Source organism: Cynoglossus semilaevis, chromosome 1 (genome assembly GCF_000523025.1).
Source record: "Cynoglossus semilaevis isolate Cse_v1.0 chromosome 1, Cse_v1.0, whole genome shotgun sequence".
Lineage (NCBI taxonomy): Eukaryota > Metazoa > Chordata > Actinopteri > Pleuronectiformes > Cynoglossidae > Cynoglossus > Cynoglossus semilaevis.
This window is the reverse complement of record NC_024307.1, coordinates 7,405,870-7,422,846: the sequence shown is the minus strand read 5'-3', so window position 1 is coordinate 7,422,846 and position 16,977 is coordinate 7,405,870. Positions and strand designations below refer to the sequence as shown.

Sequence of the window (16,977 nt, the reverse complement as noted above, 5' to 3'; positions counted from 1 at the left end):
CACAAACTGTCATTTACAGCCATTACTGTTTATTTTTTCACAGAGCTGGAATCGAATAAAATATATATGTATTTCCCTGGAGGTTTGTCTTCTTGATTCTTTTCAGTATTTGTTCCGAGAACTGGACAAAAACACCGGGCCTCAAGTATGAAAATTAATTTAAATTTGCTGGGCATAAAACCATAAAATGAGATTTCCTTCAGCATAAACATCCAAGAAACAAAATAAAACATTTTTTTCACTTTTTAACAGTAGCTAAATCAGATTCTTCCCAGTCTTCTCTGGCCCAGTCGGGTAAACGTGTCGAATATTCAAAGTCTGGTCCTTTGTAGCGTAGAGCGTGGAGGTACATGATGAGCTCCCTCTCCGTGGGATCAGGTCTCAGCAGCTTACATTCACTGCACAGATTGTCTCTAGAGTCGGTGGACGGTTGATGTCCATTTGATTCTGTTGATAAACGTCCCTCACCTGCCGCCACTGTGGTGCCGTCACCGTCTGCGGAGCCTTGGCTCGTCTCATTTACTGCCACCTCGCTTGTGCCACAGACCTCAGGTGACTGTGTTGAACAACCTTTACTGCCCACGTCTTCTTTGGATGGTACGCCCGACTTCTCGTCTTTTTCGGAGGACTTGATTTTTGTTCTGAATCCATCGTCCGAAACAAAAAGACTTTCCTGAGATTGATGTTCCTCCATCAGAGCCTTTAGCAGCTCTTCGTCACTCCTTCCCGTCACGCCTCCCTTCCCCCTGTGAGGACCCCAGGCTGAGGAGCCATAGATGGGATCGCTAAGGATGGGAAAGCCCAGGTACTGCAGGTGGACCCTGATCTGGTGAGTGCGGCCGGTCAGTGGTAAGCAGCGGACAACACTGGTTTTGCCGTTGAAACTCAGTCTGTTGAAGACGGTTCGACTGTCCTTTCCCTTGGGGTCCGCGCGACAGAAGCCAATTTTGAACGACGTAACCAGAATGGGCTCCTCGCAGACCACCTCACCCTCTGGAAACTCCCCCTCCACTCGGCACACATACTCCTTCTCAAGCTAGGAGAAGAAAAATTACATCAGCGTCTTTCACATACTTCAAAATGACCTGTTGACCAAGAGGACTAGTCCAGTCTGCAGGGGACATACCTGTCTGTCTCTGACCATCTGGTCCAGTTTCTTCGACACCTCCAATGTCCTAGCGAACAGCAGAACTCCGGAGGTCAGCCTGTCCAGCCTGTGGACGGTGTGGAGCTCAGAAATGCCCTGCTCTTTCCCAAGTATGAAAATGACCGAGTTGTGGCGAAATCGGCCACAGGGGTGAACTGGGATGGAAGCGGGCTTGTCCACCACGAGCACCTCACCGTCATCAACCAGAACCTCCAGAGGTCTGCCCACCACTGGGGGCTCATGGCGGTGGACAGTGTGTTTTAAGAGGTCGTTGTTCTGTGGAGAGTGGGTGGAAAATGATCAACCAATGAAAAAGTCGGCCGATTTGACAAACCCAAATAGGGCTACAAACTAAAACTAACGCTGTGGAAATCTGCAAGAGTGTGAAAACTAATCAGAATGATATTCACTGTATATTAAATATGCAGTATTACTATAAAGACGTTATGAGATCACTGGGTTAAATACATTTTATTATATGCATCGATATGTAAATAAAGACGTACCATGAGGTCACTGGGTTAAATGAGTACATTTTATTATATGCATCGATATGTACGATGAGAAAGATGCTGTTTCTTCATGGACTGTGTGGCCTTATATGAACTGTAAAAATACTGTACCAAAATCGTAAGAATACTTCTCAAAACCAGTTTTTGGAACACAGTAATATTTAGTAAACTTTTCTTTGCAAGGTCAAACATTTCTTGTTCAGTCCAAACCAACACAAGTCACAAGAACTTTTACTGTGTGAAAAGTTCACACAATGACAATTCACAATGACTAAGTGATATACTTAAAATGCTTAAGGATGACAGAACTTTTACTGTGTGAAAAGTTCACCTTTAAAATGACCACGTGATATACTTAAAATGCTTAAGGATGATGGGGTCCATTACTGTATTGAATCTCTACCTACAAATAAAACTATAATAAATGTAATTCAAGCTAACATTTTTTAAAAGTGTCAATGTATTCAATCTTCATGAAAACCCTTGGGAGGAACCTTTTCTCTGGAGATAAATAACTGTTTTTCCTGGTGTGTTTTGAACCATTTAAAGCTCTCTAGTGTTTCTAGAGTAGCATTAGTAGTGATGATAAATCTCTGGGGTGCCCTGCTGACACTGACCTTCAGAACCACGGACAGATCATCCACCGGTGTGTCGTTCAGTCGGATCCGTCCTTCTTTGACGGCCTCCTCATAGTACTCTATAGACTCCACTCTGAACTCGCTCTCGAACACGTCCTTCAGACTCTTCCCCACCCAGCGGCCTTTGCAGTAGGTTTTAAAGTCAAAGTAATAGGGTCGGACTTTACGAAGACCACCTTCGTAGTAGTAGGTGGTCTCGTTGAAATGCTCCTGGCTGAAGCTGACGCTAGGGTTTCGTTTCTGCGGAGGAGGGACGTACCTCTCGCCGGCAGGAAGCTTCTTCCCCCCGGCTCCTCTTCGCCTCTTACTTCGCCCTGAAGGTTCGGCTCCACTGCTCTTACGTTTACCGGTATCTGCTGCTTTTTCCGCTGTGGGTATCAGCGTGGACACCGTCGTATTTGTCTCCGCCACCGGTGACAGTGACTGTGGAGCAGCGGCTGCCTCCGCCATGGTAAAGCGGCTGTACCGGGAAAGGGGAAAAAGACGACCCGGAGATGGAACAACACCGGGATATGAAACGCACCGCTGCTCTTTATTTACCGCACGACCAACAAGTTCAAGTCGTGAGAATAACTGAATCAACAAACTATGTTTATTCAGACATTTGAAGCTCACGTGCATCTCAAACAAATGTCCTCTCCTAGAGAGGCGCGTGTTGATGACGTCAGCGCACGTCAACGTCGTGGGTATTGAGCTAACGTAACTCAAATATTATTTGGAAAAATAATATTTGGATTACCATAGCAACGACAAAACACATGAAATGACAAAAATTAAGTTTTAATCTCATTCAGTGGCATATTTTACTTCATAGGATTAATGCAGGTATGTTCTTATATTGTGTTGAAAAACAAAATACACAATCAACTAAGTAGGTTTTAATAGCAAATTTAATAGGTGAACACATAATTACAATGCTCAGTAGATAAAGTTTAATCATTGTCTAGCTCCAGGCTCCCTTTTTATCATCATGAATAAAAACTTGCATATATATCATTTATAAATATAAATGCATCCCTATTCAAACACAAACATTAGTAGCATTCCTAGCTGCTTGTGCAATTTACCGTCTTTACTCACCGACCCCAAAGTAACAGTGAGAGGAATCAACACCCAAGACAAATTTGTCTTCCACCTGACTCTGTCCACTGGGTTAGTCAGGACTCTGGCCCTGCACTTGTCCCTCGCTCTCTCCCCCACTCCTGTTGCTGGGTGAGAACACAGTGGGGCAGGTGGTGGTTAGTTGTGGAGCTCAATGCGACCAGGGAGAGTTGTTATGGGGAACCAGAGACACAGCACCAACGCCACCTCCTGCAGGGGCAACATCACTGCAGTCAGAGTTCATCTCTGAGGAAAGATACGAGGATGGTAAAATCAGCAGTCATAACTGAGGGCTGAAAGGTCAAAGGTGTCGTTGGACGTTACCCCGGCCACTGATGCCTCTTATCTGTCAGAGGCACGTACACCACTCCCATCAAAGCTTTCTTAATGAAGGTCCCATCACTCTGTCGTTCATACTGCTCCAACACCTGACTGCCACCTTCAGGGCCCACTGGGAGAACCAGCCGGCCCCCTGGCTTTAGCTGCTCCAGAAGCTGAAACACAGGTCACAAAAATGTAAAAATTGATCACCCACTTCAAGGACCGTGTTCTTCCTCCTTAGTGAAAATCCTGTGTTCTTACAGCCTTTGGAACTGTAGGTGCAGCTGCACCAACATGGATGGCATCATATGGCGCTCCATCTGGGAAGCCCATCCTTCCGTCTCCCACTGAGGACGGATTAGTAAAATGCTGTAATGTAAAATGTTAAATTAAAACAGTTACAGCTTTAACACTGCTGGACTCACCCACAAGTCTGACGCGTCCAGAGGAGAGCAGTTCAGGCTCATCTGTCTGCACGTTCCTTATTGACATTTTAACCAGTTCATCTATGTGTTCAATACCAACCACTCTACCACTGGGTCCTGTCTACAAATACACACACAAACACACAAGAGAAAAATTACAATGTGTTGAAATGACATAATGACATAATATATCCATAAAGATTGATATCTCAAAGGACCGACCATTCTTGCAAAGCAGGCTGTGAGGTACCCACTACCAGAACCCACATCCAGAGCTGAAGCTCCTTCTGTTAATTTTTCACTTAACAGCTCTAAGGCATGAGCGTGCTGTCAGACAAGAGCACAAGAGGAAACAATTAATAATATATATATATATACACACATATATATATATATATATACATGCTGTACATACATACACATATGTATACATATATATTTGCTATATAAATAGACATACATACACATATATGTATACATATATTTGCAACATATACTGTATGTATAAATTAATATCAATTCGGTAAAAACTTTATATTTACATGTGAAATATAAAATTTCAAATTAAAATTCCTTCTTATATTTTGTCCCTCACCATATGTGGAGCACTGATGGTCGCTCTGTAACCTGTGGTAACAAACCTCTCTCAGTCAAACTGTACACGTCAGCTTCAAAATCATCCATTACCTAACAGCAGAAAGTTACTTTTTTAGCTATGATGCTAATCATTCTTTAGCTTCATTCATTACCTATGGACTGAGGAGAATCTGTATACGGATAGTCTCTGCAGTACAGCCCTCTGTCTGTAGCCAGCATGGCTTCAAATACCCTGTCACTGCGGATGACGCCATGATCTAACAGAAAAGAGAAGAAGACAGGGTAGTGAACAGAGGATAGGAGGCGCCACCGAGCAGAAGCGCTCGTATGGTTTTTCTTTCTTGGTGTTTTTGAGTTCATTTAACTGTAAACCTCCATGCAGTGTTTGTTTGAAACTTCACTTCAGCCATTTTCAGCATATTTAAATCCATACAAACATGAAATATTTATTTTTGTCTGTAAAGGAAAAAGCATTCAAGATGTACAATAAGTTTAATAAAGACAAAAACTATGTGCAAGAGTTAGCCCATATTTAAGGGTGTTTTTATTTTCCTGTATATACAGTATTTCTATTAGTATTGATGTAAATGTAATTGCTTTTGAGCCACTGTAATTTCGAATCTTTACCCCTGAGTCTGCTGACGAGCTCTGGGTGTGTTTTGCCACTGGACATCCAGGCCATACTACGGGACAGCAGTAAACCCATAGGTACTGCCACTACTGCCAGACGCAGGGTCACTAGCATTTCCTCTCACTTTGCAGCTTCCTGCAGTGACATAATCATAAAAACACAAACTCAATCCAATGATATTTAGCCAAAACATATATAAAAAAACACAACAATAAGTTTCTAGGCTTATTAGATAAATAAAATCATTCTAAAGTCCGTTTTTAGATGCAACATATGTATAATGTTCTTTTAACTGTTAGCTAAATAGAGGCAACAAAAATACAACAACAAAAAAACACCGTGTAACCCAAAGGACAAATTAAAAATCAAAGATTCTCTTGTTTGTTAATGACTGTTTGAAAATAACTCAGTTCTTCCCTCCGTCGAATACTCCCTGCAGCGAAGGAAAATAAAGCACATTCTTCAGACAGTAAACCGAATATTCATCGTTTAGGCCCCCATATTTACATTTTATATTTAACAATATCTTCTTTTGTCAAGTAGAAGCCCACGTGACGTGTCAAAAAGCTAACACTAACTAATAAAATCATTCAGCAGGTCTGTGAGAATGTTTACCTTCGCCACAGATTCTTCTTTCCTTCAAGCTGACGCGTTTCTCAGAGCCCGCCTCTCAAGGTTAGCTGACCAATAAGATACCGACGTTCTAGCAGATGCGGTCACAGCCAATAACAATATGGGGAAGTTTGATAGGCGTATAATATGCCCTATCATTGCAACCCAATTACGGAAGTAGGCTGTTGTTTATATGAGCTTGTGGACGATGGACGTGGTTAGCTAGTGAGGCTAAGTGTTTGAATTTACAGAAAGTCTGTGGATGTGATAATAGAAGTCATTGCTATTGTTTTTCTAAAGGTAAGATGCTGCAAATAATATACCGACGGTGGTGATATGCATAGCTAAAAGTCATAAACATGCTTTACGAAATGGTTAAGCTAACGATTGTAGTCGTAGCCTAAATGGTGCAGCTTCACAGTCCTTTCTGCAGTGTATTTACCACATTTTCATGAATATCTTTTTTCCATAAGTTTGATGAATTTACTAGTTTTTAAATGCTGATTCTCTTAGGCATGTCGGGTAATAATGGCTTCGTTTTGACACTGATGTTGACATTATGACAGCTGCGGAATGACGGACGACTTCGAGAAGCAGAGCCACGATGTCCGCTCCAGCGGTGAGCTGTGGACGGAGATCTGCTCCAGTCTACCGGTCGTAAACGTAGAGGTAGCACCGGAGAACAACGGAGATTTCCAGGACTCATTCCAGCCAACAGCAAACGTCCGTACAGTAGTTATTGGTCAATCTGACGGGATAAACCATGACTCTACCAGTGTCAAGTGGGAACCCATGGAGGATTCAGAGATTTACATAGCCAGTTTAGGTACTGTAAACTTTATGTTATTGTGAACAAAAATGTTCTCATGTTAACGCCATCGTTTGATGTTGATCATTAATTGCGGCTGTAACTAATATAATTATAATTCATACCGTTGATCATTAACTAACTAATATAATTATAACTGTAACTAATATAATTATAATTCATACAGTAATTAATTGATTTACCTAACAGATACATTATTTATTTAGATATTTGGAGACTCCAGACTTCATATGTGACTTATATTGTTCTGCAGAGAACCGTCTGAAGAAGTTAAAGGGCCACAGCAGTGATGTCACCTCGAGGGACATGCTGCGCTCTTTGTCTCAAGCTAAAAAAGAATGCTGGGATAGATTCCTGCACGATGCCCAGACCTCAGAGCTTTTTCAAGGTGGAGACATAGATGAAAGGTAGGAAAACAGGAGCTGGATTTTAAACCAATGTTTCAGGTATTTTATTGGTATTGACTGTTCTGGGTAATTTTTTAGCCATTTCTCAGTAATTACTTTTTTTTAACTGGAGGAAAAGAACAATTCCCTCCGCTATCAGAAACTAAATTGACCAACTGCTTCCATTTTTGTATCTACCTCTTCCAGTGCACTTGAACATTTCAAGAGGTGGCTGATCCCTGAGAAGGTAGCCATCAGTGCAGAGGAGCTGGAATATCTGCTGAGGCCGTCGCAGAGCCAAGAGCCGTCCGAATCAAACCAGACACAAAATGGAGAGGAAACAGAAGGAGACGCACAGCACTCTGAAGAAGTGGACGTCCCCAGTCCAGAGAAATGATTGTGTTCAAGGAACGAGGACAGGAGAACGTGATTAACAACATCTTTAGAACATGTGACTTTGTAGCCTGGACACCCATTTTCCACCCATGTTGATGTTCTTGTTTTTGTCCTTTTATTAGTGGTCAAAGGAAGTAATTACAGCCTTTATTTATTCTCCATATCCGCAGCAACTAAGTACTCAGTCCTCATTCTGTCCTTGTTGTTTTCTTGCGTAGTGTCAACTACTTTACTTCACAGTAATTCTTCCTCCCTGGGAAACAGGTGCCGAGATGAAGGAACCAGGTGCCAGTGTCATTAACATTTTAGAATGACAGTGTTTGACAAACAAGTTTATTTATATTGAACTATTCATGTGTGTGTCAAGAAGAAATACTGATGTTATATGCAGTATTTTGCAAAAGGTAAGGCAGATGTGTGCTATTAAGTAATGTTAAAACAAATATACATTTTTTTTAAAAAACTACACAATTTTTATGTTAGATGTCTAATAAATCGGCACAGCAATCTATTTCGTATGTATGTATACATATATACATACACATTACTAACATCTTTATTGTTGACATGTTATTTTACCCAAGTATCAATAAAATCGTTCTTTTTACATGTCTGTATAAAGTAAATCTGTTTTCACCACATGATTAAAATGTGTTTTAATAGTTTTTCTTAATTTTTGATCATTATATTAAGTCATGTCTTCTCTGCTCTGGTGGTGTTACAGGGTGTAAAGATGCAGCATACTGAACTAACAGGTCTGTGTAATACTATGAAAGTGGAAGGACTATATATACTTTTCTAGTTTCTGGTTAAAGTCAGAACAAATCAATTTAATTTAAACTGGCAGCTGTTGATCATCATTCTGCAACTTATGGTAGAAGATTAGACTCTGGAGGTTTCCACTAATGTCTGGCTGTAAATGGACATTAAAATATGAAGAGCACAATGCTCTGAACATATGTACTTATTAATTATTATTGAACAAAAGATTATATTTTTGTCTCCTTTAGACTCGTAAAATCATTGTGGTCCAACCACTCAAAAAAAAAGCTGAAAAAAACCTGGTTTGAACTTGATCACTCAAAAGTACCAGAAAGTTCCTTGTACATAACTATTTTGTAGAAATGGAAAAACAACTAACGTTAATGGACAAATTTAAACTGGCACAACATTATGCATTTAATCCCTACTGGAGTTGTTATGAATTACAGGCCTTTAGATTAAAAATGATGATAAATCTTTGTCCATAATTTAACACTTGTCTCCTCTTTTCTTTTAAGCCTCAAGTGCCAACATTTTTTTTCTATCTTCCATCTTCTTTTCTATCTTCATTTATGACTTGCTACCAGGACTCTTGATTGTCTTATTAGAAAAATGGTTATGAATATTTATCAAGGGAAATGCTGGAGAAAGATCATGGTTTGTGGCCTAATTACTCAATTTCTTGCTTTACCCCCACATGCTTCTGTCAGGCTGGGTTAACAAAATGTTTAAACCAAAGGTAAAAAAACAGCCCACATAAAGAGACGTTCATGACATAACATTCAGAATGACAGAACTCGGGTCGTTCTCACGATTTCTTCTTCAACCTCCACTAATTTTTTAATTGTTACCTTTAATACAATTTAATTGTGTCAAACTCAAGGCCTGTGGGCCAAATGTGGTCCGCCAGAGCTTATCATGCAAATGGATGTAATAAAATAAAGCTCTCAAAGAACTTACTGTTTCTGCAGTTGTCAAAGTATGTGTTAATTCACAATTAATTCATTTACATTTGTTTACTAAAAACTTCAAGTCTTCCAAAATGTACATTGATTTTGTGACCTGCATCATGAAGACACAATGGACTGTTCAGTATTTGTCAACCCTGTTTGGACCACAACTAAATTTCGGCCCCTTGCAAGATTGAGTTTGACACCCTGGATTTAAACGATGAACCACGTCACATTAAAACCATTAATAACAAGCACAAACTTAGCAACAATAAAAAAAAGACAAAGTTCAGCTGTTGTAACAAGATACTTTGCCATTGACTGAATTACATCAAACAGCAAAAGCAAAAAAATGCAGACCATCTGCATCATCACAAAAAACAAACCTTCTATTCAGAGACCTTCTGTTGAAATTAGACTACATTTTAAATTTAATTTAAAAAAAACAAAGCCAGATGTTTGACTAAAATAAATAATAAAAAAACTGTAAAAAAAACTCCCTTACCATATCCATTTCCTATGAAATATGAATTATAACATAATAATTTGAAGATTTTTTTAACCATACTTTCAAAGAGACAATGTGTATTAAAAGAACTACACAACTCCAGGAGAACACAATGTGCCTCACACCACAGTAATAGTAAAGCACCAAGGTGGGAGCATCACATTTTCGGGCTTTTGTTTTTGGGCTTCAGCTGGATTTTAGTGTGAATAGTAACCCCACAAAATCTTCAGGAATCTGCCAGACAGACCGAAAAAATAAAATCCTCAAACTCCCAGCTCAAAAAACAAATCCAAATCAACCAAAAATGTTATAAACTGTTCAGTAAAAGTTTTAAAATGAAAAAAAAAAAAAATCTTCATTTTTCTTGCTCATCATTTTTCATTCTAAAATCATTACTGAGGCAGTGTTTTTTTCCTGCACTCTCTTCTCACTTAGTTGTCGAGATGATGCAAATATCAAGACGAAATGGAAAGAACATCAGATGCAGAAATGTGGTCCAATATTGTGTCAAAGCCGCTATAAAACGGAGTGTGCGTGTGCCCCAGAGACACACGAGCGCTAACGGGGGAAATTAATGACTGCAAGAAAAACGGTGAAAAATAAAAATAAAAAATGTTGTGAACAGACTCCCTGTTCATATTTGATGTGAGAGGTTGTGTGGCCCCTCAGAGGAGACCATAACGATCGTTCACAAAGGTGAGACTGAAATGTCAATGTAGATTGTTTTTGTGAAACCTCTCTAGAAGAAGTGACTCACTCACAGGAGTGTACATCTGTGTGTGTGGTCAGAGGGGAGACAGAGACTAACACAGAGACAGAGAGAGAGAGAGAGAGAGAGAGAGAGAGAGAGCAGCAAATTTCTTCTGCACCAAATTTAACAGACAAAGTAAGAAGAAACGGTTGGACTTCTTGAAAACAGAGGACAAACAGCTGCTGAACGACAGACAACAAGGTAATTACTGCTACATTAAATACATGTATTCTAGCGACAGAAGTGGAACTGTGATTCAAATCAGGTTCCTATCAGATGTCAACATTATGGACGTTTGTTATTATTTTTTCATCAGTTGATGAATTTGCAGCAGAAGCACATTTTTGCTAAAGCTTTAGTAAGACGTTAGTAAGAGTGCACTGACTGACTGTCACTGTTCTGATGTGTTGTTTCTTCAAATTACACTATATGTAATTATCACACATACAGGAACGATTATTATCATCTTTATCATTTTTTTTAAAGCTTTTCCATGCAATTTTAGCAGAAATACAGATTTTTCAGATTGTGCAGAATATATGTAAATATATATATATATACATATATGTACATATATGTGTATATATATATAAGGCAAAATCATTATAACAAATCGTGGTAACATTAAAATCTTTTTTTTTTACATATTGTTTGTTTCGCTGTGTACTTCAGTACTGCAAGTTGCTACACACACACACACACACACACATATATATATAAATATTATTTTTGTGAAGTTATGTTAGGCACAAGTCTGGACTGACATATTGCTTTGTTGAATCAAACTAAGGCTCGGGTTCAGTGAGTGTGACAGATGTTTTTTTTTTTGCCATATTTATTTAAAATCCTGCAACTATAACAATATTTCCTATAGGCTAATGATCCATGGCTCAGTAGCAGCCTGCGGACCAGAGGTTGAGGAGCCCTCTCTTAGATTATTCGCCACCGTCCCAAACCATACATCATATCTTTTCTCACAACCGTCCTGTTCCTCACCTCTTGTCACCCTTTTTTATAAACCTCCCATTAATATCAATTATTCTCCCATCAAAACCCGATTGACTTTTCCCCCGTCAGACTATTACTGTTTAATGCTGCACATGTGAGTCTGTGAAGAGTGGATGGAAACTGAACACACAAGTACTGACAGTGACGAGAGAATAACAGACCAACGTCAAAGGAGTCCAAGGAAGTACCATGTAAAATCCCACAGTTGTATTTAGGACGTATTTTGGCGATGTTGACTGTGCAAGAGCAGCACAAAACTTTGTAGGCATCTTTTTCTTATGAAAACAACCAAAAGTTCATTAGTTTTAACCAGAGTTGTCTAACGGTTGTCTAAAAAATTAATCTGATTAAAAAAAAGTCATATTTACTTATTTTACCAACAAAAAGATGAATATCAGCAGGTGGATGTATGATATTTACACCTGTTTTTTTCTCTCATTCAAATGATGAAATTAATATGTAAAAATGTCATTACTGAGTAAAACTTTGGCCATTTTCACTTGACTTTTTCCACAATTTCTCCAGTATGGGATCAATAAATGTAATAATCTTCAATCAACAAGTAAATAAAAAAAAAAGAAGAAATGATTGGATAGACACCACACCATAACTACCCCATAGCTGATATAAATTGTGCATTGGAAATTAAAACTGTCTCAGACAGTACCACCTGAGGCAGTACCACTGTGGCTGCAGCTGAGCTAGACTCTATCCTCTGTCCTTCCAAAGGATCCAGGTCAATGACACAAATAGCAGATCCTGAAATGTATTAAAAATATGCGTTAATGAACGTGATCTCACATCTAACAACCTGGTATCATTTTTCCTTCTGCAGCCATGGACTGGGACACGTCACTGAACCAGTCAGGAACGAACATCTCTTCAGTTTCACCTGCACCTGGACCTGCGTCTTCATCCACCTCCTTCTTCTCTCCCTGCTGTAACTCGTCCAGCTCCTACTTTTCCACCTCCCTGTACCTGGCCCCCACCTTCTCTGGTCTGGACCTGCTGTTTGAACTGAAGCTCCTGTTCATCCCTCTCTACTCTGCTGTTGTCCTGGTTGCTCTTTCTGGCAACCTCCTTCTGCTCTTTCTCATGTGGCACAACAAGAAAAGACACAACACCACCAACTTCCTCATCAGTAACCTGGCCGTTGTCGACCTGGTCATGTGCATTTTCTGCGTCCCCCTGACGGCCTCTTATGCTTTTGACAAGCGAGGCTGGATTTTTGGCGCCCACATGTGTCATTTTGTCACGGTCATGCAGTCCGCCGCCGTCTATGCGGCGGTGCTGTCCCTCATGGCCATTGCGGTCGATCGTTACATCGTCGTGGCCTATCCCATTCGCAAACGAGTGGGTTGCCTGTTCTGCTGGGGTCTGGTGGTCATAATCTGGCTGTCCGCGCTGGTACTATCACTGCCCACGGCTCTGCACATCGTCTATCTGGACCTGCAGGCTACAGGCCTGGAGATGGCTGTGTGTGAGGAGTTCTGGGACGGCCAGGAGCGAGGTCGTCTTATCTACTCCTGCTTCGTCCTCTTCTTCTCCTACTTCGTCCCCTTGGCTGCAGTCTCCATTTCCTACTGTGCTATATCCTATCATCTGAAGCAGAGGACCATTTCTGGATTAACAGCGTGTCCAGAGCTGAGGACGGCACGGGCTGTTTGGAGCAAACGGAGGAAGAGGACCTTCTGTCTGCTGCTGGTGTCCGTCCTCTGTTTTGCCTTCTCCTGGCTGCCCTTACAGGTACTGCAGATCGATGGTTTGGTGATTTTAAAGGGACAGTTTTAATGTCGATAGCATTAGGCTTTATTACAACTTTAAAGATTAGGTGAAAAAACTACTTCTGAAAATTGATCAGTCTTTTTTCAGGGATTTCGAGCTAAAGACAACTCTGTCCCTTTCTTCAAAACAATCTTTAGGATCAGACAAGTCAACAGTGGGAATCAATAGTCTGTCACTTTACCACAGAAGTGGTACTGAACCTTTACCAAGGGGAGTCCAGAGGAGTTAAAATATCAGTGAAGGTGAAGAGGGATTGACATCAATGGTCGTAAAAAGAATTGGGGTCTTTGGGAAAACAACCCAACTTCTCACAAGTCTTTTAGTGAATCGCCCTTTTTCTTAAGGTCCCAGTCCATCAATAAAGGCCTCCAGTATAACATCAAATTTGAAAAGCAGAACATTTCCAATCTCATCTGATCTCAAAAACCAGGCAGGGTCGCCCCAGGTCAGTACTGTGATTGGACACTTCCTGGTCAGAATAGCTGCTGTAACCTTCTCATCCCCTGGGCAGCCCACGGCCTAGTGGTCAGTGGACCGAGGATTGTAGGTGTCATTCCTGCAGAAATGATGCTACGATCGATGACATAGGCTTCGTAAAGTCCATGTGACATTAACAGGAGCCAACCCCAGAGTAGTATCAGTATAATCTGCAACGTTCGTAAAGTCCATGTGACATTAACAGCTGCTGCTAACAGGAGCCAACACCAGAGTAGTATCAGTATAATCTGCAACAGTATGACTTAGTTTTGCAAATAATCTTCTGTTTGACTAGTATATAATCTGATGTCAAAGTAAATATGTGTAATGGTACCTCTCTGGCAAAGAACTATATAAATAAAACAAAAACCAATAGAGACCAATTAGCGTTTTTACTAAATCTAACTCTGGCAAAGAACTATATAAATAAAAAAAAAATAAAAAAAAACCCAAACAAGACCAATTAGCGTTTTTACTAAATCTACTCATCAGATTAGTTTTATTATTTTAACACTATTTATTTTTTTTGCAGGTGGTGAATCTGATCCGTGACCTGGACACCGACTTCTCTATTTTGGGAAAAGATTACATAAATGTCATCCAGGTTTCCAGCCACCTGTTCGCCATGACCTCCACCTGTTACAACCCTTTCATTTACGCATCATTACACAACAAGATTCTGTCCTACCTGTGCCAACAACTCCTGTCCTGGAGGAAAGAACATGGAAAAGACCAAAACGCCGGCTCCAGCACCCTGAAAATGTCCAAAGTTACGCGTCTTCACACCACAACCATTGTTGCCGATCTGCCAGGTCTGGGACAGAGCCGCATCACTCCTGAAGAGAACTACGCTTGAGTTTTTACACCACATGATGATGATCTTTGTTATTTGGATGCAGATATTTTCAGTGAACAGGATCTTTGTTGTTTGGATGCAGATATTTTCAGTGAACAGTGAAGAATGACTTTCTGTCTAAAATGGGGAATTATTGTAAATTCTAATTTAACAAAACTGAAATTCACAGCCAAACAGCTCATAGCCAACAATAAAAACATCACAGTGCTTCAACTATAATTACGTTTTTTGCACACATTTGTGAATTAAAACACAATGAATTGTGTTGAATTATTGGATTATTGTATAAATTCAAAATATTATGTTTCTGTAATTTTCTGTGTAAATTTTGTAACATTTGTGTCAAATAAATGTGTTTTTTTTATGAGGCGTTAATTCTTAATTCCTATAATATACAGCTTCTGGACTCTCCTTAACTAACAAACAAACTAATGTTCACGATCCAATCTTCTTCAGTTTCTGTAATCACTCCTTTTACAGTTCTCTCACAAGATATTCCTTACCACACAGATGTAAGGATGGACATGACAGGCACCACAGATGTTCTGTCGGCCAGCTCTCCTCCTCCATCTCTCTCCGCCGCTGCTCTGTTTGCTTCACTAAACTTTAAAGGAGTCCACTGTTTGAAGCGGAGCACCGAAGCTCCTGTCACATGATCACAGCCTTGCAGGACATTCTTTGCAAGGCCTGATGAACTGGCTGCTGAGAAACATTGTTAAGGATCAGAACATTTAAAAAAAACAATTACATAACCTTACACAACATGCCATCAACAACACCAGTACACGGCAACAATAATTACCTACTGATCCACTAACATCCACTGCTCAGGTTGCTACTCAACTGCTACTCACGTTTGTATTTTATTGTATTTTACCCATTTGTGTGTTTTTACTGTTCTATCTACAATATCTATAACAACAGTTTTGGACGGAGACTGAAAGACGTGTCGTTTTTAACAATTGTCAGATTATCTTTGATGGTCTTTAAATAAAAATAAATAAATAAAAAGTACATTTGTAATTCTTTCACTGCGGGCCAGTACCAAATGACCCACCGACCAGTCCTGGTCCACGAACCAGGTGTTAAGAAGGCCTACTTTACAGGACACAAAGAGCTTAAAGGTCAGGGTCAGGAAAACAACCTGGTATAATCCTGGGGATGTGTTCGTCACTGATGATGTTCAGTTCTGGTCTTGTCCAATCCAATCACATATCCTGGTTGTGTGGTAAAACACAACACCTCACTTATTATTAGTTAGTTTGTTATTGAAACCACCTGCTGTTACTGATTTTTTTAAAAATCACCCAATCAAAGAGATATTCTGAGTCAGGGAACAAAGTTGTATTTTTAATTAGCCATTAGATTGCTGTCACGTCGCACAACATACGTATAGCGGTTTTAGTAATGGTTCGAATGAGGATTCAAATAAAAGACGATGAACTCACAGAAATATAAAGAGCCACAGACAGATGACGCCCGTCAGCTTAGATTATATAATAACTAGAACTTCGATTCAGACCATGAAGCACTGGTGCTTCAGTGAAAATGACTCTCAATAATGTGTGTTTTTAATGATTTGATGGAGCTAATTATCTAACATTAGCAGTCTTTTGATCATGTGGACTGATGCAGACTTGTTTTTGAGGTTATATAATGGACAATTACTGTTCAGATAATATTCTTTAATAGAAGGGTTTTTTATTTTAGAAACCACAGAGGAGGTTACAGAGAATGAAAAGCTCATTTTTAGAAGCTGATGTTGAGAAGATGAACTACACGTTGAATGTCACACCGTGTTAGCACAAATCACTTTAAGTAGCACAAAATATGAGCCACACTCTTATATGAGTATTATTAATGCTCTCAATTTGGAATATGAAATATCTTTTGTGAAAATGCAAATAGAGACCCACTTAAAGAGCGTATGCTAATGTCACTGATGTAAGAGTTTAAGTAGTTTTGTATAATTAAGGACATGTGATTTTTTATCTGTTATGCAGTCGCTGATTTAATATAAGATTGCTTTTTACGTCCACTTTTATTAAACTATAATTTTTAACCCAACTGAAGCAGTAGAATATTAAAACTACATGAATAACACCCTGTATAATACTACAGTTTTACTACAGTTTAATTTTAAATAAAAGTTTGTAAAGCCTTGCAATGTTTAAAAAGAATTGAAACAATGGTACCCAAAGTGGGACTTAAAAATTAAAAAATAACTGAAAACCAAATTATGTTCCTTATGCATGTGAAAACAATAGTAGGACAATAGTAGTGAA

General features: G+C 39.6%; 4 protein-coding genes across 7 annotated transcripts; 2 read left to right on the top strand and 2 right to left on the bottom strand.

The window, feature by feature from the left end:
* Positions 1-7: 7 nt before the first annotated feature.
* On the bottom strand, positions 8-2,994 carry rpusd2 (RNA pseudouridine synthase domain containing 2). The gene is made up of 3 exons (XM_008308212.3): positions 2,277-2,994; positions 1,127-1,423; positions 8-1,036 (listed from the first exon to the last, which is right to left on the bottom strand). The coding sequence occupies exons 1-3, from the start codon at positions 2,916-2,918 to the stop codon at positions 239-241; spliced, it is 1,737 nt and encodes a 578-aa protein (XP_008306434.1). The 5' UTR covers positions 2,919-2,994; the 3' UTR covers positions 8-238.
* Positions 2,995-3,169: 175 nt separating this feature from the next.
* Positions 3,170-6,046, bottom strand: pcmtl (l-isoaspartyl protein carboxyl methyltransferase, like). 3 transcript variants are annotated; one of them, XM_008308236.3, is made up of 9 exons: positions 5,988-6,046; positions 5,369-5,507; positions 4,894-4,998; positions 4,740-4,771; positions 4,367-4,471; positions 4,145-4,265; positions 3,981-4,066; positions 3,723-3,892; positions 3,170-3,644 (listed from the first exon to the last, which is right to left on the bottom strand). In XM_008308236.3, exons 2-9 carry the CDS (start codon positions 5,484-5,486, stop codon positions 3,632-3,634), a joined length of 750 nt encoding a protein of 249 aa, XP_008306458.1. In that variant the 5' UTR covers positions 5,487-5,507; positions 5,988-6,046; the 3' UTR covers positions 3,170-3,631. The 3 variants fall into 3 exon arrangements, with proteins under 3 accessions (XP_008306458.1, XP_008306445.1, XP_008306451.1); XM_008308223.3 differs by having other exon boundaries at positions 3,170-3,608; XM_008308229.3 differs by having other exon boundaries at positions 3,170-3,608; positions 5,880-5,994.
* A 102-nt stretch (positions 6,047-6,148) lies between these two features.
* Positions 6,149-8,260, top strand: ccdc32 (coiled-coil domain containing 32). Of its 2 annotated transcripts, none has more exons than XM_008308244.3 (4): positions 6,149-6,284; positions 6,551-6,810; positions 7,067-7,220; positions 7,407-8,260. In XM_008308244.3, the coding sequence occupies exons 2-4, from the start codon at positions 6,558-6,560 to the stop codon at positions 7,594-7,596; spliced, it is 597 nt and encodes a 198-aa protein (XP_008306466.1). In that variant the 5' UTR covers positions 6,149-6,284; positions 6,551-6,557; the 3' UTR covers positions 7,597-8,260. The 2 variants fall into 2 exon arrangements, with proteins under 2 accessions (XP_008306466.1, XP_008306474.1); XM_008308252.3 differs by having other exon boundaries at positions 6,164-6,284; positions 6,498-6,810.
* Positions 8,261-12,393: 4,133 nt separating this feature from the next.
* Positions 12,394-14,706, top strand: prlh2r (prolactin releasing hormone 2 receptor). The gene is made up of 2 exons (XM_025054229.1): positions 12,394-13,320; positions 14,369-14,706. The coding sequence occupies exons 1-2, from the start codon at positions 12,412-12,414 to the stop codon at positions 14,690-14,692; spliced, it is 1,233 nt and encodes a 410-aa protein (XP_024909997.1). The 5' UTR covers positions 12,394-12,411; the 3' UTR covers positions 14,693-14,706.
* The last annotated feature ends 2,271 nt before the right edge of the window (positions 14,707-16,977 follow it).

Excerpts from the sequence above, each read along its gene's own strand:
- rpusd2 (XM_008308212.3), bottom strand. The coding sequence starts at position 2,918 with ATGCACGTGAGCTTCAAATGTCTGAATAAACATAGTTTGTTGATTCAG. Across the intron at positions 1,424-2,276 it reads ATCTGTCCGTGGTTCTGAAG|AACAACGACCTCTTAAAACA; the intron begins GTCAGTGTCAGC and ends CACTCTCCACAG. Across the intron at positions 1,037-1,126 it reads AGATGGTCAGAGACAGACAG|CTTGAGAAGGAGTATGTGTG; the intron begins GTATGTCCCCTG and ends TTCTTCTCCTAG.
- pcmtl (XM_008308223.3), bottom strand. The coding sequence starts at position 5,486 with ATGCTAGTGACCCTGCGTCTGGCAGTAGTGGCAGTACCTATGGGTTTA. Across the intron at positions 4,266-4,366 it reads CAGCCTGCTTTGCAAGAATG|ACAGGACCCAGTGGTAGAGT; the intron begins GTCGGTCCTTTG and ends GTGTATTTGTAG. Across the intron at positions 4,067-4,144 it reads TGGACGCGTCAGACTTGTGG|TGGGAGACGGAAGGATGGGC; the intron begins GTGAGTCCAGCA and ends ATCCGTCCTCAG.
- ccdc32 (XM_008308244.3), top strand. The coding sequence starts at position 6,558 with ATGACGGACGACTTCGAGAAGCAGAGCCACGATGTCCGCTCCAGCGGT. Across the intron at positions 6,811-7,066 it reads GATTTACATAGCCAGTTTAG|AGAACCGTCTGAAGAAGTTA; the intron begins GTACTGTAAACT and ends ATTGTTCTGCAG. Across the intron at positions 7,221-7,406 it reads GGTGGAGACATAGATGAAAG|TGCACTTGAACATTTCAAGA; the intron begins GTAGGAAAACAG and ends TACCTCTTCCAG.
- prlh2r (XM_025054229.1), top strand. The coding sequence starts at position 12,412 with ATGGACTGGGACACGTCACTGAACCAGTCAGGAACGAACATCTCTTCA. Across the intron at positions 13,321-14,368 it reads TCTCCTGGCTGCCCTTACAG|GTGGTGAATCTGATCCGTGA; the intron begins GTACTGCAGATC and ends TTTTTTTTGCAG.